The 26,694-nt window shown below is 42.8% G+C and overlaps 1 protein-coding gene across 1 annotated transcript in view; it reads left to right on the forward strand.

The window, feature by feature from the left end:
- LOC124789083 (paired box protein Pax-3-B-like) overlaps window positions 1-20,962 on the forward strand; it is a 299,586-nt gene extending 278,624 nt beyond the window's left edge. The window contains exons 6-8 of the mRNA XM_047256374.1: window positions 6,797-7,008; window positions 20,309-20,408; window positions 20,550-20,962. Of these exons, the coding sequence (XP_047112330.1) occupies window positions 6,797-7,008; window positions 20,309-20,408; window positions 20,550-20,962 (725 nt within the window). The remainder of the gene's footprint in view (window positions 1-6,796; window positions 7,009-20,308; window positions 20,409-20,549) is intronic.
- The last annotated feature ends 5,732 nt before the right edge of the window (window positions 20,963-26,694 follow it).

The following is a 26,694-nucleotide window of genomic DNA, read 5'->3' on the forward strand; positions in this document are numbered from 1 at the left end:
ATACGCCTGGGCATTGAGTCAAACACAGCTTGGATGGCGTGTAAGGTACAGCTGCCCAGTCCGCAGCTCGTGGTCGTGCGGTAACGTTCTCGCTTCCCACGCCTGGGTTCGATTCCCGGCGGGGTTAGGGAATTTTCTCTGCCTCTTGATGACCGGGTGTTGTATGATGTCCTTAGATTAGTTAGGTTTAAGTAGTTCTAGGGGACTGACGAACATATATATTAAGTCCCATAGTGCTCAGAGCCATTTGAACCATTTTTGAACAGCTGCCCATGCAACTTCAACACGATACCACAGTTCATCAAGACTGGCGTATCGTGACGAGACAGTTGCTCGGCCACCATTGACCAGTCGTTTTCAATTGGTGAGAAATCTGGTGAATGTGCTGGCCAGGGCAGCAGTCGAACATTTTCTGTATCCAGAAAGGCCCGTACAGGACATGCTACATGCGGTCGTGCATTATCCTGCTGAAATGAAGGGTAGAGCCACGTGTCGTGCACCTCTCAAATGTAACGTCCACTGTTCAAAGTGTCGTCAATGCGAACAAGAGGTGACCGAGACGTGTAACCAATGGCACCCCATACCATCACGCCGGGTGATACGCCAGTATGGTGATGACGAATACACGCTTCCAATGTGAGTTCACCGCGATGTCGCCGAACACGGATGCGACCACCACGATGCTGTAAACAGAACATGGAGTCATCCGAAAAAATGACGTTTTGCCATTCGTGCACCCAGGTTCGTCGTTGAGTACACCATCGCAGGCGCTCCTGTCTGTGATGCAGCGTCAAGGGTACCGCAGCCATGGTCTCCGAGCTGATAGTCCATGCTGCTGCAAACGTCGTCGAACTGTTCGTGCAGATGGTTACTGTCTGGCAAACGTCCCCATCTGTTGACTCAGGGATCGAGACGTGGCTGCACGATCCGTTACAGCCATGCGAATAAGATGCCTCTCATCTCGGCTGCTAGTGATACGAGGCCGTTGGGATCCAGCACGGCGTTACCCTTCTGAACCCACCGATTCCATATTCTGCTAACAGTCATTAGATCTCGACCAACGCGAGCAGCAATGTCGCGATACGATAAACCGCAATCGCGGTAGGCTACAAACCGACCTTTATCAAAGTCGGATACGTGATGGTACGCATTTCTCCTCCTTACACGAGGCATCACAACAACGTTTCACCAGGCAACGCCGATCATCTGCTGTTTGTCAATGAGAAATCGGTTGGAAACTTTCCTTGTGTCAGCACGTTGTCGGGCTCGCAACCGGCGCCAACCTTGTGTGAATGCTCTGACAAGCTAATCATTTGCATGTCACAGCATCTTCTTCTTGTCGGTTAAATTTCGCGTCTGTAGCACGTCATCTTCGTGGTGTAGCAATTTTAATGGCCAGTAGTGTACTTGTCCTCTAAAACCAAATATCGAGATTGAAGACTCAGTTCGGCTGTGGTAGGGATTTTTCATCTACTAACACTGTTGTATAGTGATTCGTTCTGGAACTGACATTGACAATGCTCAAAAACCTGTGGAGTAATGTCAGAAACACGAGTGTCCATCCATGAACCAGAGACCTCATAGAGGCGGACCGTGATTCGCAATTAGGGCCCGGCCCGCAGGCGTGCGGTGGGCAATGCACGCACGCGCTACCCACTGGTGTGCCGAGGCCGCGATATGACGCTCGTGGCCCACAGTCGGCGCATGCGCGTGGTGCCTTCCGTCCGCCACAATGGCGTCGCTAATTGCACACTTAGTCTGCCCGCCGCTCACTTCGGTCCGCGAGGCTCCTTTGTCCCGCGCCCTCGAGGCGAGAGCTGGCCACAGGAAATTCGAAATGGAAACGGCGTGTTTACACAATCGGTGGCCCGCCACGTCGCATGCGTAGTCAGCCGATGAATGCGGCGCAGATTACCCGCGTCACGAACTGCTCGGCTCTTTACGTAACGGACGCTGAATAGCTACCAGAACGGCTGAAAAAGTTTGTACTGCCTGTACGTGGCTGTTAGGCATTTACAAGACTTGCGCAAAAATAGAAGTAGCAGCGGTCGGCGATTACTGAGTTCAAAATTGTCAATTCTTATTACAGTCTTCTAGGGGTTGAAGAGGAGACCAGTGTTGTTGTCATTTAACCTGACAAAAATGTATTAAAAACATTAAAAACCGCCAATAAACCCAACTGTATTTAATTATGGGAGCTTAATTAACATTTAAAGTGTTACGTAGTTAGCCTTGTACAAATTAAAGAGTACTGAAGGCAAATATTTACTGCCACAAGACTTTAAATAATAATATTGTGTTTTAATTTCTCTTGGAATATAAAAACACAATCAAATAACATTTATACTTACAGGAAAATCGAGAAATTTTAGCTCTTCACTAATTTCTTGGGTCTTTTCTCTCCTAAATTATTACTTAATTTTGAGCAAACAAACACATATATGCAGCAATGGACGCAGTGCTGCAAGGGAAAAAAATGGGGGACTGTTAAAGAAGTAGTAAGGATGGGTTAGTGCTTTGAACGAATAAATCTTAGGAATTAAAACTGAACTATTTAATCGCAAGTACAAAAAAAATCTGAATAACGGAATGAATCCGTAATATCCCAATTTTACCCACCTTTCTTTAATACTTGGATATTTCTCAGCCCTGCTTAGCAGATAAAGTTTTAATAAGGTACTGATGTCCGGAATTGTACCATTTTGATATTGAAGCTGATTACCATAACAGAGCTACAACCTGATACTTAAGTATTATCTTATGATAAATGGCTACAGACGTGATTTTAAGTGGCGTTAAGTTAATAGTGAGCGCTCTGACTTCAGTAGCTTGGGTATGGCTTAGAGAGCGGACCGTACTGTCTGATAATGTGTGGTCAATTTTAGTACCATCTACGTAGACTAATGTGTTCTCGTGAAACGCACGTGGAAGTGTCTGTCATGTATCTAACTATTTTCTTATGAGTTAGACACTCATAACAATATGAATTTATGAAATTTCAGCGTATCATGATCAGTATCGTATACTACACCGTAGGAAATGTTTAACTGCTGCGATAACGTTCGCAGTTGCACCCGCTGGTAATTCAAAATTGCTGCCTCATTGGCTCCGACATTTTCCGGGATCGCAGCTGTTACCTGCCATTTGGAACGTGGCGAATCACTGAGCTGGCTGGAAGAATGCACACCACCTGGACACACTGGTACGGTCCTTACAGTCGTCCTCATATACGCCACGCATGTCCCTGTGAATTTCACTCGGATTAGTGGTATGCCCATCGGCAAACAAATATCGAACTACACTTCGGTGCTGCTCTTCACAAGTTGACAACATTTCATGGGGGCCATGTTTGTTTCGTAGCTCTGGATTTGCTCGCTGCAGATGTACACGAAAACAAAATATCCTCTGTAGTGCAAACTGTAAACCATATTGTTATGAAATATTAAGGAAGGAAAAAAATGTGCTTTACTTTCCGATGCTACCTCGTACAAGGGGATTTCGGAAAATCGGTTATAAATTATTAAGGAAGACCAAGTAACTGCCGCGCGGGATTAGCCGAGCGGTCTTAGGCGCTGCACTCATGGACTGTGCGGCTAGTCCCGGCGGAGGTTCGAGTCCTCCCTCGGGCATGGGTGTGTGTGTTTGTCCTTAGGATAATTTAGGTTAAGTTGTGTAAGCTTAGGGACTGATGACCTTAGCAGTTAAGTCCCATAAGATCTCACACACAATTGAACATTTTGCCAAGTAACTTTCCTTGAATGCTGCACTGCGAGTTAAAATGACAAAGATTCGACGGTGTTTGTAACATAGTCATCGAATTTCTCTAAAGAATGATCGTAACATTGTTCAGTTTCTCGACAACAATCCTCACCCTGGTCGCAAAACCAATCCAGAACCGAATGCGACCTTCCTCACCGTGGAAAATCTCTTTCATCCGTAAGTAATTTCAGCTTTGCGAAAAGATAAAATTGACTTGATGGAAGTTCTGGACTTCCCGATCGGTATCACCCAGTTCAATACTGCTTTTGTCAAATTGACACCATTTCACCAGGGCTAGACGCGACACTGCATCAGGTCCACATACCGCCAGAGTTTCATGATGAACCTGTTTGCAATTTACACTTTAAGCCCTCAAGAACCGTACTGTCCCACATACTTTAACTTTGGAGTACGTTTCCAGTCCCTGCGCTACTTGAATCGCACACTGTGATGCACTTGTTATCCGAACTGCAGAGAAAACTGTGACTCATAAAATCCCGGATAACGTATTCTCTTCTGACAATGCACCGCTCTTGCTTAATGGTCTTCGTGTGGGACGGCAGGTGTAAACATGCTACTATATATGTGCTTACGACGCGTTATTAACTCCAATATTAAATATCATCTTAGTTAGCAGCAACGTATCTGAACTGTAAAAAACTAAACTCCTTCCGAACAAGCCACGAAGGCCCAACGGTACTGACCGGCCGCCGTGTTATCCTCAGCTCAGAGGCGTCACTGGATGCGTATATGGAGGGGTATGTCGTAAGCACACCGCTCTCCCGGCCGTATGTCAGTTTCCGAGACCGGAGCCGCTACGTCTCAATCAAGTAGCTCCTCAGTTTGCCTCACAATGGCTGAGCGCATCCCGCTAGCCAACAGCGCTCGGCGGACCGGATGGTCTCCCACCCAAGGGCTAGCCCAGCCCGACAGCGCTTAACTTCGATGATTTGACGGGAGCCGGTGTTACCACTGCGGCAAAGCCTTTGGCATCTGAACTGTAAACTTTTCGATTAAACTTCCATTAAATTGGGTTGTAACTTCACCCAAGGGGGTGATCTAAATCGAACTGTTGATACTCTTGGCAACAGTTCATATAAACATTTAAACTGCTCGTGTAACCCTTCTTAAAATATGGCATTACGATATAATCAGTTAATCAGTTAATTTTTGCGCGCGCGCGAGAGAGAGAGACAGAGAGAGAGAGAGAGAGAGAGAGTGTGCGCAAGTGTTTGTCTTGTGAGGTTTGCTTGATTACAGACTAATTTGTTAACCTAAAACGCAGAGTGTCTTTGACCACTGTACTTATTTAAGTGTGTTTCAAATTACTTAACAATTCGTTAAAAGCCACTCTGTAAATTTGAAATGGCGATTATTGTACCCAGTGGTCATCAACACAAATTAAGACAAATAATAATAATTACTGTACCATGTGAGACTGGATTAGATATTCCAGTCTCTCTCCTATGAGTCGTGAGGCACATTTTCTCTGCTTTTTCGGCAGATATCTGCAATTTCGTTTTTGCATAGTGCAGCCGGAGACAGCCCAAACAAATCCCGCTAATCATGTCTTTCGTACGGTGCCTAGCGTTGAAGGAAAGCATCGATTTGTTTTCCATTACAAACAAAATGATCTCTAAATCGAAATTTATGTCTCCATTACACAGAGCGGTCCCAAATTAGTCTAGTACGCCATTCTTTTTATCGACGTGTATTGAAAGAGACAACAGAATATTGTGAATAACCAGTACTGGAGCAATTATTTCGTGGCGGTAGCAACCGGTGCGGGCCAGGGCAGAGCTGTCACTGCAGGAATAGTAGTCATTCTTCCTTTTATACTGTTGATCTTAATACATATCGAGAAAACGAATATCGCACTAGACTGTTTTGGATTGTTCTGTCGAATGGACACGTAAAGTTCTACTGTAAAAACAATTTTGTTTGTATTGGGAAACAAACCGACGCTCTTCACAAACGCTGGGCGTCGCATGGAAGATGTGACGAGCAGCATTTGTTTGGGTTGACTCCAGTTACACGTTGCAAAAACGAAATTGCAAATATCTGCAGAAACAGCAGGGAAAATGCGCTTGACAACTCTTCGACTCTTAGGAGAGACACCATGTATAACTAAAAAAAGGACCAAAAGGCCTACTAACAATGCAAAAAAAGACCAAAAGCACTACTTACAATGCCAGAAAGGACCAAAAGTCCTAGTAACAATGCAAAAAAGACCAAAAGCTGTACCAACAATGCAAAAAACTTTGTCTGCTGAGTATTATTTGAGGGCTTCGTGCATGATGCTAGGTAATGTGTGTCACCGTGAGAATGAAGTGTTACACAGTCAATCAATTGCCGAAATGGAAGGAATATGCAGACCCCTTGATCTAGGTTTCGACGCCTTTAAAAACCTCTTCTTCAGAAGGATCGATGGTCACACTGGCTGCATAATGTTGTGAGGTATGTTAAAACTGTAGCCATATCCAGTGGCGATCAGCATGATTTGTGCGGTTTTACTGTTATGAAGGGTAATTTCATCGTTTATTGGTGGCTTATGGCAACAATTTTAACTTAGGTTGAAACTTCCGGGCTGAGAGGGCGTGGTCGATGTATAAAATTTCCACCTGACATTTCGTCTCGATCTGCGGGAGACATCTTCGTAGCCGGACGACCTCAGAAGATGTCTCCCGCAGATGGAGACGAAACGTCAGGTGGAAATTTTATACATCGACCACGGCCTCTCAGCCCGGAAGTTTCAAATGAAGACAACGCCGACCGTGAAAGCCTACATTGTATAATTTTAACTTACCTCCAAACTATAATGTTTACTCACTGATCCTTCTAAAGAAGACGTTTTCAAAGACATCAAACCTTGATCAAGGGCTTTGAATGAACCTTTCAGTCCTGTAACTGATTGGCTGTATTTCACTTTATCATCACGGAGATGCCATTCTACAGTTGCTGCATCCAGCCCGTTCAAGTTTTCAGTGCGTATCAGCTGCTCTAGACAGAAGGCTGACGACGTTGTTGGTGTTGGCAGATGTCGACGGCAGCGCCAGCGGAGGAGTCTGCAAGGACGACTCGAGCAGCCTGGATGGTTCCGACCAGCCCAAGTTCCGGCGCAACAGGACCACGTTCAGCCCCGACCAGCTGGAGGAACTGGAGAAAGAGTTCGAGAAGAGCCACTACCCCTGCGTCAGCACGCGGGAGCGCCTCGCCTCTAAGACCAGCCTGTCGGAAGCCAGAGTGCAGGTGAGGCCTCCGTCTGACATTTCCTCCCCAACTAACCAAAATCCCAGAAATAAGAAATCCATTCACTTATGCACACTCACACAGAAAAAAAACACTCACACGCATACATCCACTCCCCCACCCCCACCCCTTCCACACACAAACACTTCATAGACAGTCTTGTTCCCAGCTGGTGACCGAGAGTTGTACACGAGGCCTACAAAATACCTAACAACGTGGTGCACGTAAACACTGGACTCTCATTCAGGTGGACGACGGTTCAAACCCGCATCCAACAATTCTGGTTTGGGTTTTCCGTGATTTCCCTAAATCGCTTCAGGCAAACGCCGGAATGGTTCTTTTGAAGGGTCACGACAAGCTTCCTTCCGCGTCCTTCTCCAATGGGGCCGATGACCTTGCTGTTTGGTCTACTCCCTCCATCAACCAACCAACCTACGAAATCCATTAATGTACCGGGTGATCAAAATGTCAGTATAAATTTGAAAACTTAATAAACCACGGAATAATATAGATAGAGAGGTAAAAATTGACACACATGCTGGGAATGACATGGGGTTTTATTAGAACCAAAAAAAACAACCCCATATTGCTAGACGCGTGAAAGATCTCTTGGGCGCGTCGTTTGGTGATGATCGTGTGCTCAGCCGCCACATCCAATGCCAATGCCTCACCATAACTCCGGACATGCTTTACAGTGCTGTTCACAACATTATTCCTCGACTACAGTTATTGTTAAGGAATTATGGTGGACATATTGAGCATTTCCTGTAAAGAACATCATCTTTGCTTTGTCTTACTTTGTTATGCTAATTGTTGCCATTCTGATCAGATGAAGCACCATCTGTCGGACATTTTTTGAACGTTTGTATTTTTTTGGTTCTAATAAAACCCCATGTCATTCCAAGCATGTGTGTCAATTTGTACCTCTCTATCTACATCATTCCGTAATTTATTCAGTTTTCAAATTTATACTAACTTTTTGATCACCCGGTATGTAACAAAGTCATTATATAAGGTGAAACAATACCTATCACAAAAGAAACATACTAAATGAAAATACCTACAGACTGTTTCAGCAATTCACCGACGAAAGTGTATGAACCGAAGATCACACACTTGCATGATTTCTTGTTAAGGAATGTACGCTTGCTATTCCACAGTTTATGGATTTCGAATAAGACTTCCATAGGTTTCTGAGAATAAATAAAAAGAATTACAATCAGTCTGCATCTTATTAACGGCATGTTCAAATAAATATGGAACAGGTTTTCAACTGTTTGCGCTAAAGCACTTCACACGCTGTATATTTTCGTAGCAGTGTCGAGAACGGCAGGATTCCGTTTCAAGTCGTAAAATACATCATTGATTTGGCAACTAGCTCTGGTGGCAATTCGGGTAATGTACACCACACTCTAGGCATCCCTCCATGGAAAAACCGTGAGGCGTTATGTTTGGGTACGGAACTGGTCCTGTACGACTTATAAGGTGTTCCTTAAAGCCGACACTTACCACTGGTCGGCCCGCCCGGTTAGCCGTGCGGTCTAACGCACGGATTTCCGGATTCGGAAAGAGCGCCTGGTCCCCGTCACAAATCCGCCCGGCGGACTTGTGTCGATGTCCGGTGAGCCGGCTAGTATGTGGATGGTTTTTAGGCGGTTTTCCATCTGCCTAGGCGAACACGGGCTGGTTCCCCTTATTCCGCCTCAGCTACACTATATTCCACCTCAGCTACACTGTGTCGGCTTACGCTGCGCAAAGAAGTTCTCCACGTACGCGTACATCACCATTACTCTTACCACGCAAACATAGGGGTTACACTCGTCTGGTGTGGGACGTTCCCTGAGGGGGGGGGGGGAGGGGGAGGAATCCACCGGGGGCCGAACCGCACAGTAACCCTGAAAGAGTGGTTCGGCGTGGGACGGCGGAGGGGTGAAGTGGACTGCGGTAGTCGTCGTGGGGTTGTGGACCACTGCGGCTGCGGCGTGAACGAAGCCTCTCCGTCGTTTCTTGGCCCCCGGTTAACATACAAAACAATACATACCATACCATACCACTGGTCGCGAACGAGGCCGGAACCAGAGGGAGCTAGGCAAACAGGCGGTTTCTTATGTGCGGTAAGCAGAAACTGATGCCAAGTAACTCCAGTGAAACGTGCTGGTACAAATACACGTCCTAGAATGTGGCCACCATCCATTCCAGTCCAAAAGTTCACGCATACTGTGAAGAAAACGGTTCCAAGAGATCTTCTCTGCGTAATTTTGACGGTGAATTTCCATTATTTAAACTAAAAAAAAGTTTTACTTCCAAAGTTAACGAAAGCAATCATGTCAGAATTTGATAACGAACTCAAAAAAAGGTCCCATAAATGTTAACGGAACAGTTACAAATGAGAAGATGAACAAATTAGCACATGATCTCGAGTATAAGGTAATGACACGTTTAACCGAAAATAAAAAAAAAAGTTCACGGAAGTGGATAGCAGTCAAACTCAAAGTTATCACCTGTAGTGTGCCTTGCACCAGTAGCAAACGAGTACCCTTGTTGTGATTGGTCAGCCCTCGGAATCTAATGGCGGACGCCATAATATACGTGAATTACCACATACAACAAAACACATGAATGCGTTTGACAGAAACACTGCTGACACATCTAAAACCACACCGCTCCAAAACGAACGTAAAGCACATGTTGTAACAGCTACAAGAGAGTAGAGGAAAAAGACAGAGAAGGTAAATAGTAATGACTACCGTTAATGAGGGAATCAACAATGTCAACAAGTGCGAACATACTTCCTGAAATTACATGCATTTTTAAGAAAATCAAATATTAAGAAAAGTTTATCACAAAACACAAAGACATCGAAATAGACTCTGTATGAAATATGTCCAATCTATATAAGGGACAGCAAAGTTGCAGCTTGCCTGTTCGTTATCGATGTATTGTGACGTCAGCAGCAGCTCGCTGGTGCTGGCGACGTAATTAAAGTAGCTCCCCAGTTCTGTAATTACAATAGATACCTCCTCTTGTTTAGTATATGATTCTGCGGGTGGTGGTATTGTTCTCCATCGCATTCCTCTATTCACAGTCCGGTCGGACGTAATCGTTGCTGTATAGATCCAGATTCGTATGTGCACGACAATCGCGCCTCTTACCCACACAACACCGATATCAATGTCCCGTACACAGTATAAAATTTACTTTAAATCACCCATCGCAAACCTACATTCTATCTGTGTTTAGCATGAGCCTCACAATTGCGAATTCACATTTCTGGCGAAAACAGAACACACGTAGTAAACAGTTTTAATATTTCCACGGTGGAAGCAGTTCATTAAGTTGCAAAACAGATAAGAATTTTAAAGCACATTCGTTTATTCAGCTCAGTTATAAGTACAACAGTTCGGGTCTAATAACATTCAGTGTCCCTTCGTGTGTACATTGTCACTGCTGTTTTTAATAATCCAGAGTCTAACATTTTGTTTCAAAACGTCCAGGTCGAAATTTGATTCTAATAATGATCGACACATAAGAACGCTGTCATAAATTTTCGTTTAGCACGATTACACAACATAAACGCGCAAACGCCAAGTATTGCATACTGACTGACTGTCACTGTTCGACTTCAACTATTGACATCACTCTCGCATCATGGTCTATACAAAAGTACTGCACATTGCATTTGAGATGTCTACACAAGCATCAGTTTATCAGCTGACCGTTTGACCTACCAATCTCGTAGCAGCCTACACGTGTCCCGACCGGCTGCCTTCAGCGATTACAGCGCCGCCCTGTTGTAATTTGTATAAGTTCACTGAGTTTATGTTCTACGAGATCCCGCTTGGTCTTACACAGAAACAAAAACAGAGGTTTGCCTTCGCTCTTTTAGAGTTAACAATGCCAAAAGAAGCAGAGAGGAAACCATGAGTAAAGAGGTGGCTAATGAAAGGAAAGAAATTTCCCAGGTTCTGTTACTTAAGCAGTTCGGAGCCGATGATTTTCGGTATTATCTTAGAATGGATAAATTATGCATTTTGGAGCTGCTGAACATCATCAAACCTAGCGAAAAAGTATACGATCATGAGGTATGCTGTAATCTGTGAGGAGAGGTTGTTAGCTACATTACGATTTCAAGCCATTGTCAGATGTTGAGAGAATCTCAAGTGCTGTTGTATGTCCACTATTATGAACTAAAATGATTCCTGGAACCTATAACGTGATTTATAGTTGACTGAGGAAAACCATAACTGAACAAAATAAATAAAACTAAAGACGTTCACGCAAACGTTAGTAATTTATTTATGTATGTCGCTTAATAGATGAACTGTAATTTTAAGAAACTCATTTCAAATTCGAAGAAGAACGACTGCACATGGCAGTGGCGCACATCGTCCAACAAATAAAGCAACAGATACACAAGAAATGAAACATTTAGCAACGGTTAGAACTGTAAAAACAATGAAATGCGACGCTTTTCTCATCACAGCATAGAGCTTGGATGTAGCCTTGACGTTTTTAACGCTTGTAACAATGAAGCAAGAATATTTTAAGAATTAACGTGCATTCAAAGCCGATATTTTGGTTTTTAGATTACATTTCCAATAAATCTCGGAAATAAATCATAAAAACAGAAATACACCAAGGCCGACGGGCATTTATTGTACGTGCCGCACGAAACCATTACGGATTCGCTAAAACAATGAAAAAAAATTCTTCAATTCTTGCATCTATATTCCTATACTCGTGTTCCACGAACATCTGCAGTCTTTAAATTTCACCAGGAACTCTGCACTTGAAAGTTCCGTTCGCCTCGCACAGCCTCTCATGTATATTAGAACAGCATTTAATAGCGCGCGCAGTGACAAAAGACGAACGTTTGTCGGTCGGTTAGCACGACAGCGCTACACACGGCACAATTTGTTGTGTGGCGGAAGGGGGGGGGGGGGGCAGTCGGATATCTGGTAGTCTTACCCGCCCGACATCCCAGGGAAAGTTTGTCGGTCGATCTGTCTGTCAAAACGCCTACATACGTCTAATTTGTCGCTCGGTCGGTCGGTTGGTGCGTGTGTAGGGCCCTTTAGGTTTGCATGACGCATTTAACAAAAGTGCGGTGAAACTTCCGCATATTCAGTTAATAAGAGAGTCGTGTTGCAACGTAAATGAAGCAAACTGTGTTTATATTTCGTACTACAGAGCAAAACAAAAAAAAAAATTATTGCCCAACAAAAATATCTGTACAGAGTAAATGAAGCAAAAGGAGAGACAGCACAAGAAATTTATCTTTCGCAATTAGCAATAACTTCACAATACGTACGTCGAATTTCACAAGAACTGCTTTTTGATTCTCGTAGTCGCGGTGCGACCAATCCGACTTTTAAATTAATCGGCAGGGCCTAATCGGTGAATAACACGCGTTAGTGGAAGTCGACATAATTAATATTTTGAAGAAATTAGTTGCTGTACAAAGCACATGGTCTGTCTGAGATCTACTCCTGCAAAAAGTTGGGTGATTTGTGACAGTATTACTTGCCACCTCACACATACTGGTTAAAGATGCCTTACAAAATTCACCACTTTGATATCCTCCAAATCAGATATTATCTGACATTTCATCACTAATGAGTTCGTGATGAAGGCTGGCTGTTTTTCGAAAGTATCGCTGGTGAGCAGTAAAGATACTGTAGCGTTGTTGTTGTTTAGGGAGACTGCTCCTATGCTATGGTCGCTGGTTCGAACTCTGCCTCGGGCATGGGTGTGTGATGTCATGAGGTTAGTTAGGTTTAAGTAGCTCTAAGTTCTAGGGGACTGATGACCTCAGATGGTAATTCCCATAGTGTTCAGAGCCATTTGTACCATTTTTAGACTGCTCCTAGCGTCTTTTCCATCGCCCAGCGGCCGACCCTAACACATAATCATGAGAGATCAGACATTTCGCAGCCTAGTTGGATTCATAACCTAAAATGTATGCAGCTGATAAGGTGCACTGCAGGCTTGGACACAGAGCAACATCTCATTAACATTTGGCTGCGGTGTATCGGTTTTTCGGGTGATTTCACCTCGCTCACGCACTCGTTAAAGAACCAACAACAACAAAAATACTTTCTGCGTTATCTGTAGTCCTTCAGCATTTGTTGGTAACATGCTGCGGCACCACGTGTAAAGCTCGATTTTAGTCGTATAGTCAGCAACATCTCGAGCTACAAATAAATACAGAATATCCATAATACCCAGAATACTTAAAGCATACTTCACCTCGTTAGTGGTGCTGGCTTCGCGCCATAGTTAAACCGAAGTAGTGTCTCGTAACAACAATAAGAAATTGGAGCTACAGTTCTCAATGTGTCGTCAAACATTAGTTTCCTCAAATGCCAATGCAGTATCTTAGCCACGGCGCTACGTAGGCTGGCGTGTCAACATGAATTAATCCATTACAGATGCGATCGTTTCTGTGTAGTTTTCAGATTCAAATCACCTCCTCTTTGAGCTGCTCTTTGCCATAAATCTCTTTTGGATAAATTGACAAAATACAAGAAATATCGCGTCTCTATTTCAGACGAGACATATAACGAAACTTAATCCGAGTTACAATGAGCTTCTCTGCAATAGAACAGAAATAATTGTGTTGAACGATGACTAACGAATTTTACCGAGTTCCTGATCAAACCCGTAAAAGTATCTTGTAGCACATGCACCAAAAAAGCGAATGATTCTGACGTACTGCCTTAGGAATCGAGAGTATAAATTCGTAAAGGATGATCTAATCTTTCCGTGTGAGCCTGCTTTCTGGGCTACACTGTTTCTCATCACGTCACACGTACATGACTGTCCCAGATGTATGACTTACTCAGTCACACGCTACATAACATCAAAGGAAATTGGAAATTTGTGGTAATGTCTTATGGGTCATCGGTCCCTAAGCTTACGTACTACGTAATCTAACATACACTAACTTAGGACAACACACACACCCATGCCAGAGGGGGGACTCGAACCGCCGATGGGAGAAGCCACGCGATCCGTGACAAGGCACCTTAGACAGCGCTGCTAAAAAAAACACAGTTACGAAGTCATTGTAACCCTGGAGCCAGTTCGTAGTTCGATAATATAAAATATGCGTTTCCCTGTTATTCCTATCGGATAACTCACCACTTGCCAAAAAAGACCTCTTCAAAAATATCGACATTTTCTAAATAATATTCACTGTAGCCACATGATAATGGGTACATTGTGAGTTAATGTAGAGGCAAATAAGTGTTTAAGGACCCCATGAGAGTAGAAGGGGGTAATAATGAGATTTGGTTCTCTTTTCCTTCTACTTACAGCATAGTCTTCTCGATCGGTTCTCGCCTGCTTCTGAACGTCATTAAATACAGGGTGTTACAAAAAGGTACGGCCAAGCTTTCAGGAAACATTCCTCACAAACAAAGAAAGAAAATATGTTATGTGGACATGTGTCCGGAAACGCTTACTTTCCATGTTAGAGCTCATTTTATTACTTCTCTTCAAATCACATTAATCATGGAATGGAAACACACAGCAACAGAACGTACCAGCGTGACTTCAAACACTTTGTTACAGGAAATGTTCAAAATGTCCTCCGTTAGCGAGGATACATGCATCCACCCTCCGTCGCATGGAATCCCTGCTGCTCTGATGCAGCCATGGAGAATGGCGTATTGTATCACAGCCGTCCACAATACGGACACGAAGAGTCTCTACATTTGGTACCGTGGTTGCGTAGACAAGAGCTTTGAAATGCCCCCATAAATGAAAGTCAAGAGGGTTGAGGTCAGAAGAGCGTGGAGGCCATGGAATTGGTCCGCCTCTACCAATCCATTGGTCACCGTATCTGTTGTTGAGAAGCGTACGAACACTTCGACTGAAATGTGCAGGAGTTCCATCGTGCATGAACCACATGTTGTGTCGTACTTGTAAAGGCACATGTTCTAACAACACAGGTAGTATCCCGTATGAAATCATGATAACATGCTCCATTGAGCGTAGGTGGAAGAACAAACTAAAATGAGCTCTAACATGGAAATTAAGCGTTTCCGGACACATGTCCACATAACATCTTTTCTTTATTTGTGTGTGAGGAATGTTTCCTGAAAGTTTGGCCGTACCTTTTTGTAACACCCTGTATAGTGATTTCATTCCCTGTTCTTCCTTCAGCAAAACGCAAATACAACACAAAGACATTCAGTTACGCTTTAGTAACGAACGTCAAGAAAACTAAGAAAACAGCTCCTTAGTGCTATTAGTTCTAACTATTGCCCAGAATTGCTTTTAAGTTACGTTGCAGCAGCTGGAACGGAATACATTTTCGTCTGTCAAACACAAAAATTACTTTTATTTTATTTTAAAATTTAATATTTAATCAGAGTTAACTTCATTCTTGGTCTATTAACTTCATTATACTAACTATTTAATTTTAGTTGTTCTGTTAGTGTTTATGATAGGTTATGTAGATGAGTCTATGGAATGTTTTGATCACTTTTACTAGACAAATATGCTTATCTCACTTATTTCAGACCTAACGTGAAATCAGGTAATTAATATGGCTGTTAGTTTCAGTTTGACTACAATATAATTTTGTGTGTAGCTATCTCTTGTAAGGACGTATCAGTCTAACACAAATCAAGTCCTTAAAATGAGTTCTTGTAATTATTTAAAGTTGTGCAAGTGCTGAAATTTGTAAGCTACTGCTTGGGACAGATGTAACATATGAAGTGCTTTCTACATGTGTTTTTATTGATTACAAAGCTTCATCGAAATGAAATATTATTCTAGTAAATAAGGAAGGAATTGTCACGCTAATAATTTCTGTTGTCGAACATACACTTCCTTTTGACGATTTACTAATAAGGACAACCTTCTGAAATATCTTGGCTCACGTAAATTAAAAACTAGGCCGGGAGAGCGGTGTGCTGACCACACGCCCCTCCTATCCGCATCCTCATCTGAGGATGATACGGCGGTCGGATGATCCCGATGGGCCACTTGTGGCCTGAAGACGGAGTGCTACAAGTGATGGTTTTCTAAATTTATTGTCTTTGTAGCTAGACATGTAAACTGGTCTTTTCACACTGAACGCTCGACGAAGACTAAATGTCGAGAGCCGGTGAACTCAGTGCGATAAAATCCAAGCAATGAATTTTCTGACAAAAGACACCAAGCCTCGCTTCAAGTACCTGGATTACGATCTCAACAGTTGATTATATCCATGCGTCTGAAGGAAGGTGCGTCTACTTTGTTAAGTCCGTAACGCAGAAAAATAATGAGGCTTAAGCTGCACGGATACTGCGGGAGCAAACCAATATTTCTAAAATTCTTTTCGTTCGTATGACCGCCAATGCCCTAGCAGCTACGTGTTAAGTATGTGTCGGGAATAAATCGACTATAATTTAACTAGTAATACGTTGATTTCTTAACGGACAGTTCTATCAAGATCGCTCTATCATATGACGACCTCCGTAACTTGCTTCGGTTTTCTTTTTCTGTTTTTTCATTTCATTTTACACCGTCCTTCCAAAAAGTTCCGAGACTGATTTCATTCCTGCCTCATAAGCGGCATTAGCACATTAACTACGGAGGCACCTTGAACCAGCAACTGTAAAAAAAACGGATCTGCGTTACTTAGAGGCTACAATTACGAATAACTTATACTAGACCGATCACATTGATAACGTTGTTGGGAGAGCAAACCAAAGACTGGTATTTATTAGCAGAAATCTTGTAAAATGTAACAGGTCTACTCAAGAGACAGCGTGCTATAAATTTGTCCGCCCTGTTCTGGAGCATTGCTGTCGGTGTGGTATGCGCATTACATAGGATTGATGGAGAGCATCGAATAAGTGAAGAGAAGGCTACACGTTTTGTACGATCTCGAAATAGGGGAGAGAGTGTCACGGATGTGATAAGCGAATTGGGATGGCAATCATTAAAACAAAGGTGTTTTTCGTTGCGGCAGGACGTTATGAAATTTCAGTCAGCAACTTTGTCCTTAGAATGTGCAAATATTTTGTTGGCGACCACCCACGTAGGGAGAAATAAGGGAAATCAGAGCTGTCTCGGAAAGGTTTAAGTGTTCGTTTTTCCCGCGCGGTGTTCGAGAGTGGAACGGCGGAGAAACAGCTTGTATATGGTTCGATGAACCCACTGACGGACACTTAATTGTGAATTGCGGAGTAATCATGTAGATGTAGATGCATTCGATCAGTAAGCTGCGAGCAGTGAGTGTTAAATGCTGTACTTGCGACCGCAGCGTGTCAAAACTGTGTCACAAATCGCAACATCTCTAAACCAGATGTGTAAGACATTCTCCAGAATGTTTTGAAGAAGGGAAAACTGTGTGCAAAGTTTGTCCCACATACCTTGACCCAGCACAAAAACAACAACGTATGGACAGCTGGCACGACTTTATAGAAATACGAAATTCGAAGACTTCTCTTCTGGGAGAAATCGTAACCGCTATCGATACTTTGTGTTGTCAGTACAGATCTACCACAAAACCGCAGAAAACAGAAATTCACATTCCAATTCTCTAGCGACATAACCGACGTTGAAACCAATATGATGCACGAGTTGAACTACATCGTAAGGAAGGAGTTTTCTGACAATGTGGAAATGTTGCATGAACGTTCTGTGCGGTGCACTCAGGTCAGGGAAGATTATGGAGGACGCCTGAACCATTAAAGCCGCCATCTTCACGGTTTTCTGTCTTACTAGGGCGATTCAATAAGTAACGTAACACACTTTTTTCTGGTTCAGTTTCGGTTGAAATATGCGGAATTTGTTTCGGGACGTCGTGGAATATTCTCGCTACAGCTCCTGTATTCTGATATGGTTCCAATAGGTGGCGGCGCTATACTTAACCTTCAAAATGGGATCTGTAAAGGAAATGCGATTCAAGCAGAGAGGTATCATTAAGTTTATTTTGGTGGAAAAACAGAGCATCTGAGATATTCGTAGGCGCTTACAGAATGTCTTCGGAGGCTTGGAAGTGAACAAAAGCACGATGAGTCGCTGGGCGAGGCGTCTGTCATCATCGCGACAAGGTCACTCAAAGCTGTCCCACCTCTCGCATGGCTGCCACCCACACACAGTAGTGACTCGTGCAGTGTTGGAACGTCCGGACACCCTCATTCGAGGTCGCAATCAAACATTTCGCTGCTCAACTGGATATATCTGTTGGTAATACTGGCACACCCGTCCACCAACTGGGGTCCTCAGAGGTGTGTGACAGTCGGGCCCTTCATCCACCCTACAGCCCGGATCTTGCACCTTCCGAGCTCCATCTATCTGACCCAATGAAGGATGCACTCCATGGGAAGCAATTCGTGGATGATGGGGAGCTTAATGATCCAGCAAGACGTTGTCTCCGACGTCGACGCGTAGAGTGGTACCATGAGGGCATACAGGCTCTCCTTCCCTGTAAGGTTTCGTAAGGCCGTCGCTCTGAACGAAGACTGTGTTGAAAAACAGGGTTTTATAGTCAAAAGAGTAGACAATAATATGGTGTACTGGAATACTATTTTGCTTTCAGAAAAAATGTGTTGAATTACTTATTGAAAGCCCCTCGCATATGTTTTATCCAGTCTCGAAATTTTTTGGATTGGCAGGATAAGTTAGTAATACCTGCAATAGTACCATGCTTCAAAAGCACTGTGGGTTTGATGATAGCTTTACCTAAATGTAGTAACTCTTCAATGGAACAGGTCCAGAGTATCATTCACAATGCCTTGTCCCAATGAGATACTCCGTCCAAACTGGTCTTGAAGGTCCAACAGTACTAACCAACCGCCATGTCATCTGGAGCCCTTAGATGTCGCTAGATGTGGATGTGGGAGAGCATGTGCTCATCACACAGCCCTTCTGGCCGCTGTCAGTTAAAGAGACCAGAGCCGCTACCTCTCAGTCAAACAGACCTTTAATTTGCTTCATAAGCACTGAGTGTTAAACAAAATGTTCAAATGTGTGTGAAATCTTATGGGACTTAACTGCTAAGGTCATCAGTCCCTAAGCTTACGCACTACATAACCTAAATTATCCTAAGGACAAACACACACACCCATGCTCGAGGGAGGACTCGAACCTCCGCTGGGACCTGCCGCACAGACTGAGTGTTACCCGCTGGTCAATAGCGCTAGGCAGACCTCGATGATTATCCACCCGAGCCGCCTTGTCACGGTTCGCGCGGCTCCCACCGCCGGAGGTTTAAGTCCTCCGTCACGCATGGGTGTGTGTATTGTCCTTAGCGTGAGTTAGATTAAGTAGTGTGTAAGCCTAGGGACTGATGACCTCAGCAGCTTAAACCCATAGGAATTTACCACAAACTTCCGAAATTTCCATCCAAACCCGACAGTGCTTAACTTCAGTGATTTGACATTGTGACACCTCCGTTTTTATCCTGACCTGATCTGATCGAATAGCAGCCCAATATTTATTATTAACATGACCGTGAACCTAATGGGGCTGGTAATCCGAATTGACTGCTACGGAAGTTGTTACTTTCCAGTTCGTCCTGTTCAATACTATAATACTGAATGTATGGTAATAAGGAACACCAACACAGTTTTACTAATTACGAACTTATATTCTTCTCAAAACACAAAAAGGAGACAGCCACTGCCTTCGTCATACATATCTAATTACGGCTAATCTCAGCACAGGCTTCTTTCATTTTCCATTATCGTCACACGCTAATCCATCACTGCATCCAACACTGCAATCCAAGGTTAGGCCGGCGCGGTAGACGCAAAACTAAATATCGGCACTAGTAACGTCACTGATCACTTTCATAATGATACTTCATCACTTTCCCGGTATTAATTTATTATTTAGGGGTCTAACCACGGCGATGGTGACACCCTTCTCGGTTAAAGACCCTGTACTTCAATAACGGCCTCCGCACACACACCATTCACGCCAACCACCCTGGCGCAACTCGACACTCGCTCTCTCAACACGCCACAATCGATTGTTTGCCCTATCGACCTGTGCCGAGTGCAAAGTTATAGTAAGGGCCTACGGACCCCTTACAACATGTATTTTTAATTTCCAGAATCAATTCATTCAGACTACGGCAACGGTCTTGCCGGAATCTGAATGAAATGAGTTTATAAATTAAAAATACGGAAGTGAAAATTAAATTTCTGTTACATGGGGTTTAGTCACGCAGAGAAATGCAAGAGCTTACAGATTTCAAGCAGTTACTGTAATTATAAGCTAATATATATATATACATATTGCTTAGTTATTTGGTAAACCTGAGATGTTCACGTAGTTTTTCATTGACTCCCAGGTTTGGTTTTCCAACAGACGAGCCAAGTGGAGGCGCCACCAGCGCATGAGCCTCCTAAAGCGGGCGTCGCCGGGGGGCCCGACGCCGGCGCCGGCGCCGCCCCCGCCGCCCCCGCAGGCCCCGGCGACGCGGCCCCCCGGGCACACGCCCGCCCCCCAGCCCCCGCACCCGCCCCCGCACCCGCGAGCCCCCTCCCGACAGTCCCCCTCTGCCTTCGGCGACCCTGGCTCGCCGGCCACAGCGCCCGCTTCCAGCCCTGCTGGCCGCTCCACGCCTTCGGCTCAACGCAGCTCCTACTGCAGCACGCACCAGCTGCAGATGGGCGGCGAAAACAGCGCTTTTAGGGCGCTGCCGGCCAGGGGCGGCGGCCTGGCCGCGCCGCCGCCGCAGCCGCAGCCGCCCCCGCAGCGGACGCCGTCGCCTCGCGACTGCCACTACGCCTCGTCCGACTCCGAGGAGATCAACGTCAACGACGACTCGGACGACGAGGACTTCCGAAGGGAGCGGCTGCACCCAGAGGGGGCGGCGTTGTTCAACGGCCGCGGGGAGGAGGCGACGGACGCGGGGGCGGAGGTGCAGGCGGCGAGGGACGCGTGGGAGGCGGCGGGGCAGCAGCCCCTGCAGCTCACCAAGCACGACCGCGATCGCGTCTAGGGGGAACCCCAACGGGTCACCCTCCGCCTGCTCTACTGTCACGGTCAGACAAGCTGCAGAAAGTTCCTTGCAAGACCTACATTCTGTGCTGTGTCGAACCCGCTCAGCCCGCCAGATACGTGAGATGTATGGACATTAACTACCAGTGCAACGGAGAGGAGAGTGCGGTACATTACACTTGTAGCAGGTGAGGTCCACCTGCTACACGTGTAAAGGCGGACCTCTAGAGCAACTGTGGACCACCTAGTAAAAGCAGAAACTATTATACCGCCGAAAGAGAGTGAAGTGTGTTTTCAAATAACAACTATTGGACCATCGTTGCAGTTGGAAGGAATGTGGATATATCGGAATTTTTTTCTCCTGTAAGCAGTCATAATGCAGATAACAGGAAGCTATTAATGATTCATCATATCCTATGATGGATCATTTAGCCATGTATGCATTTCTGCTCAAAGAAACACGAGAGCTAATTCAGCAATACAAGCGATTTCCTGCATTCAATAATTCATCGGGAACCATGGTAGAACTGTAACTGCTACTGTGTTTAGGACTGTTTAACAGGTTTTTGTGATTAGATACTTGCACGAACCAGTACATTCATCGAAAAGAAAAGGCTTTTCAGAAGCCACAATTCAATTCAGTTGAAGAAGTAAGAGAGATGTGGCAAAGTTTTTAATATCGACGTTTATTTTTCTTCGGATGATTAAGTACGTTGCATTTGTTCAACATCAGCGTTAAGCTTTACATGAGACATTCACAGGCATTAAAATGTTGATATTATAGCTTAAACCTTAAGTAATCACAATACATTTTAAATGACTCGTATTCCGGTGTACAAAGAAAATTTTCTTTCCGTAACGGAATATTGAGTGACGCAGTGTAGTAACAACCCTACAGAAATTATATGCAAAATCATAAACATAAACAGAGGACAGAATGGAAGTCGCATAGTGGAGTCTGAATAGCTTACAACAGATATGTGTCAGTATGCAAGTACAGTAAATCTGTGACGCTGAATTATGGATACATCGCTCATTCGATACTCACAAACATGATGGAAATAACTACAACCTTGATTTTGTGTGACAGTTGAATAAAATCAGAATTTGCCTACAGTCACAAACACTTCTGTATTATCTATTAGTAGAAAACAATATTTTGGGCCTGGAGGCGCTTTCCATTTGCAACTAAAGAGACAGTCATCGAATTCTAAGGTATTATGGGAGAAGTTATTCTGGAATCTGGTAGTGACGTACCTAGGCATGAAGCAACAAAGCTGCAGTCCTGGAATGGGAGAAATAAAAATGACAGAAATATAATTCTGTGACTTGCCGTTCCTGAAAATTACTTGTTATTTAGCGAAATTACAGAACTCATATTGTCTGAATAAGTTTTTGTACGGGGTCTGCAAATCATTAATTTTTGCAACTAAACTCAAATATGAATGGGGAACTGTTTCTAAATTATTTTTATTTGCTGTCAAACACATCGTTTATTACGCAATAGTTTGTTATATAAGTGTCTGTCACAATTTTCTGCTGTGAAAGTATCACGTTAGCGGAGAAGTTTATATTCCAGCATGTGATCAGGATAAGCTTATTTTGTTATTTCAGGTGTTAACAAATACTGCTTGATTATAGAAAATGTCTTTTAGATCAGATGCATACATAAGAAACTTACCCAAAACTTGTCCTCATATTGCGACGAAAATAGTGATACGTCCCCACAGTGAACATTATGCGTTTGGTCGTAGATCTTTCTGAGGAGAGAGTGACAGATTCGCATGTTTACATACAAGGGTGGTTCTGACAAAATGTCCCATTCCAGTCAGGGTATCTGTTTGCTATGAGCCCGATATCAACGGCTCAGCTGAAGAACATACTAATTGGTCAGCGCTCTAGCGATAGGCATACTAGTAATGGAATGTTTATTCTATATGAACTTCAATCTTAGGTATGGAATATAGCAGATTGTGAGTTGTGTTTGCACGGCGAGTGTTTTAAAATTCCAAGCTACTTGCTGGTCCTCACAAAGACTATTTAAAATGTTCTTTTCTTCTTCACATTGTAAATAATAAGTATTGTAAATTGTTTGTTTAATTATATGGCTTAAATTTGTTGTTTGTATTTCTCTTGTGTACGTTAAATGGAACAGAACTGTTACTATTAAATAGATGACTTGAAGATACACTTGATGTTATCCTTTTCCTCAAAGGTATTATCCAACTGTGTGTTCTCTGTAATTATCTGCTGTATACTGAGTTCATAAAATCTTCTCGGTTATGAGATCATCTGTGCGTGGCGATACACATCCACAAATTTGGAAAGGTGTGTCTGTAGTGCGTAGCTGGAAATATATAATTACATACGTTCGTTTTAACAATGTTTCATGGTTCATAGCTCGCTACTTCAAAATTTCCATTACACTGTAAATTTCATTACCAAAGTACACATTGTAACAGGCATAGATCAATTACAGCGTTTAATTCAACTATAACACGAAATCTGAAATTGTATTTCATTAATTAAATTCTCGATAAATCTAGAAGTATATACTCACATCGTTACTTCCAGTGTTATTTAATGGAGGTAAGTGAATTCCTTCAACGGAGCTTTGGACTAACCAGTTTGCGTTAGCATCAAAGAATTTTCTTGTAGACAGCTTTCGCCGTGGATACTAAATAGTCTTAATGATATATGTCGCAGAGATTCGATATTTATACGACTTCTAATATTTTTCCTTTCGTCGCTGAAAAAATATACCTTTGACATTATTCTGCCCAAATTAATGTTGTTTACCAGACGGTGTCTGTAAATATTTCACTGATGTCGCAGAAAAACAAGCTGCGCTCAGATTTAACTCGCTTGGGTAGAATTTAAATATTTTAAAATACTATACCACACACTACAAATAAATACAAGTGACTTCCGTTACAAATGAAGGGCTTATTTCAATAGTGGTACAAGTCCATTACCTCCACTTTTCTGCCTATAATGCTTCTGAAATGAATGATCCAAACAATCAGAAAGAAAGGTTCATCTCTAGCAAGAAGCTATATGCTTGAATATTTCTGGTACCTGAACTGCAGATTTTTCAGCGCTCATTTAACTTTAGGATTCCGTACCTCACAATGAACAAAAATGGACTTGTACGACTATTGAAATAAGCCCTTCATATGATATCAGTACATCAATTGTATGTTATACACACAACTGCATGTTACTTCTCTTTTTGTTTTTAAGCAAAGGGAAATTGTTCTTGAGTGTCGATGACTTAATTTTTACGACGATTGGTCTTTAAAAACGTAAAAAAGCGTGAAACCTTCGCACTAAACAATCTCCGTCCGACGGTTTTACTATTTTGGACAGTTTTAAGAAATTAACCTTATTTAAATATTCTTGTGTATTTTACTTGAAGGTGAGAGGCTACTGTCGAAACGCCTCGTGTAAACTGTGGTAGAATTTTACGTGATTGCACCATATTTTAATATTTAGCTAATTTTTCACAATCATGAGCTCACAACCACTTTAAATTTAAAAATAGAAAAGAAAATCGGCGTCTGAAGGGCGCTCATGGCGCCGCTGTTATTGGACAGTCGGATGTCGTTGGCTGGAGGAGACGTTCAGTTAGCAGCGGGTACACAGACTGCAAGAAATCAACGGCCGCAGCGTAACAAACAAACACAATTACAAATTTTGCCATCACCATTGCGCAAACATATTCAGTCACATTAACTGCAAGTCGCACCTTTTGGCATCCATTAAACGTCCAACTTGGGTGAACCCGTATTACCGCCCAACAAATATGGAAACACATCTACACGTTTTGAACCACAGTAATAGCAGACAAAAATTTACTTTAGAGGTACATATTATATAGAAAATGGTTTTCCTGAATCCATAAACGTAAAAAATGAGCTTACAGCACTCTATAACAGCACACTATTTGCTGTTGTCAAAGAACAGACAAATGACACATAAAAGGCTTAAAATGCACACATAGACACTGAAAGAGAGAAAAAGTAAGACATATCCTCCTCGTTTTGTGACACTGACCTCCACAAAAAAAACTCCGACCAATGTCCAATAAACTGATTTGCCAGAAGCCTGGCAAACCGATTAAATATTCACTGAATACGTGACGGAAACAATGTGATGTTACAGTCGGTAATTTGTCAAAAACTTCTATGGATGTCAACGAAACAGAGCTGAACAACGGCGTTCTCTGGAATAAAAATGCAACGTACGAAGGTGACTGCACCAATTAAATACTCTCCAGCCCCGTTTTCTTGTATAATGTTACCAACCTACAAACAGGGGATCACCACCTAAGCAGATACGGTAAAAGAGAACTGTTTAAACATCCCTAAACGCACAAAAGATATTTCAAAAGTAGTGAAGTAGTGAATTGAGGGTAATATATGAGTATGCTCTTAAGAGTCACGGATTATTCACATTACTGCCGTAGTTTCATAATTTAGGTACGTAGACGTAACTTAACCAAACTCATATTTCATTAACAACAGGACCACATGATACAGTTAGCATGTTATATGAAACAAGCACAGCAGGTCACTACACTACCGGCATGTGAGAAATATAAAGAGTTAAAAGTATTGTATAAAACATTATAACGATTAATTCAAAACAACATTTACAAAAAACATGTTTCGATAAGTAGCAACTCTATATTGCACGTGCTGTAGAATAAAAAAAACCGACTGGTGATGGCTTATTGTCACTAAAACTAGTTTGGGAAGAAAAGCGAGCTGTTTACATCAAAGCTGACCCAAAAATCTCACATTATTTATGAAAAACGTGTCACAATAATTGTAAGCAAGGTCTTCCGTGCGTTGAAGAGTTCAGCTGTGTATTCTGAAACCTAGAAAATTTCCAACAGAGCTAGATACTTCTTGGTTATACGTACATGTCCCGAGTGACAAATACAAAGAAAATCAGATATTTGCATTTTATTTCATTGTTTCATGTTTATTCACTTATTTAAAATTAAGAGAATTTAAATTGCTTTACTGTTCAATTAGAGATACAAATTAATTTCCATGACAATAATGTACAGAATCGTAGCAGTCTAAAACAGTACTGTCTTGGCAATTCTAGACCAGACGGTGCACAGGGAATACATTTCATCAGAAAGTAATCAGTGGAGAAGGACAGTTTGCAACAGAAGAGCCCATTTTGTTCTCGAATTACGCGGCAGCAATCGACGGGGGTACAGTTTTTTGTGGAGGTACGAGACAGTAGGGTTACAAAATATTAAATCTAAAGGCCTAAACGCACATACGAAAAGAGGTAATCTTTCCTTGACGGAAACGAATCTGCTAAGCATAGAACAAATTATTTCTTCGTCGATGAGCTGTTTGTCTGCGATACTATATTTGACATCTACAGTGATGAAACGTCACGATAAGTTCATCAGAATTTTTACAGTCAACCAGGAAAGACATAATTATTTCATGGCATCTCCTTTTGCTTAGAAATCTTATATTGCTGATAATTAAATGACCCACTGAACATTTGTTTGGGATTTAAACTTAACTACGAATGCAACAATCTTAGAACCTAGACTTAAGAAAATGCAACCTGATTGTTGCAAAGAAGAAAATTGCATCTAGCGACTGCTAGTGATGCTATTTATTTACACAAATTAGTGCCGTCATGATTTCGAACCGACAGGTTCATCATCAGACGGTCCTTCACGTTTAGATTCCATTT

Source organism: Schistocerca piceifrons, chromosome 3, assembly GCF_021461385.2.
Source record: "Schistocerca piceifrons isolate TAMUIC-IGC-003096 chromosome 3, iqSchPice1.1, whole genome shotgun sequence".
Classification (NCBI taxonomy): Eukaryota; Metazoa; Arthropoda; class Insecta; order Orthoptera; family Acrididae; genus Schistocerca; species Schistocerca piceifrons.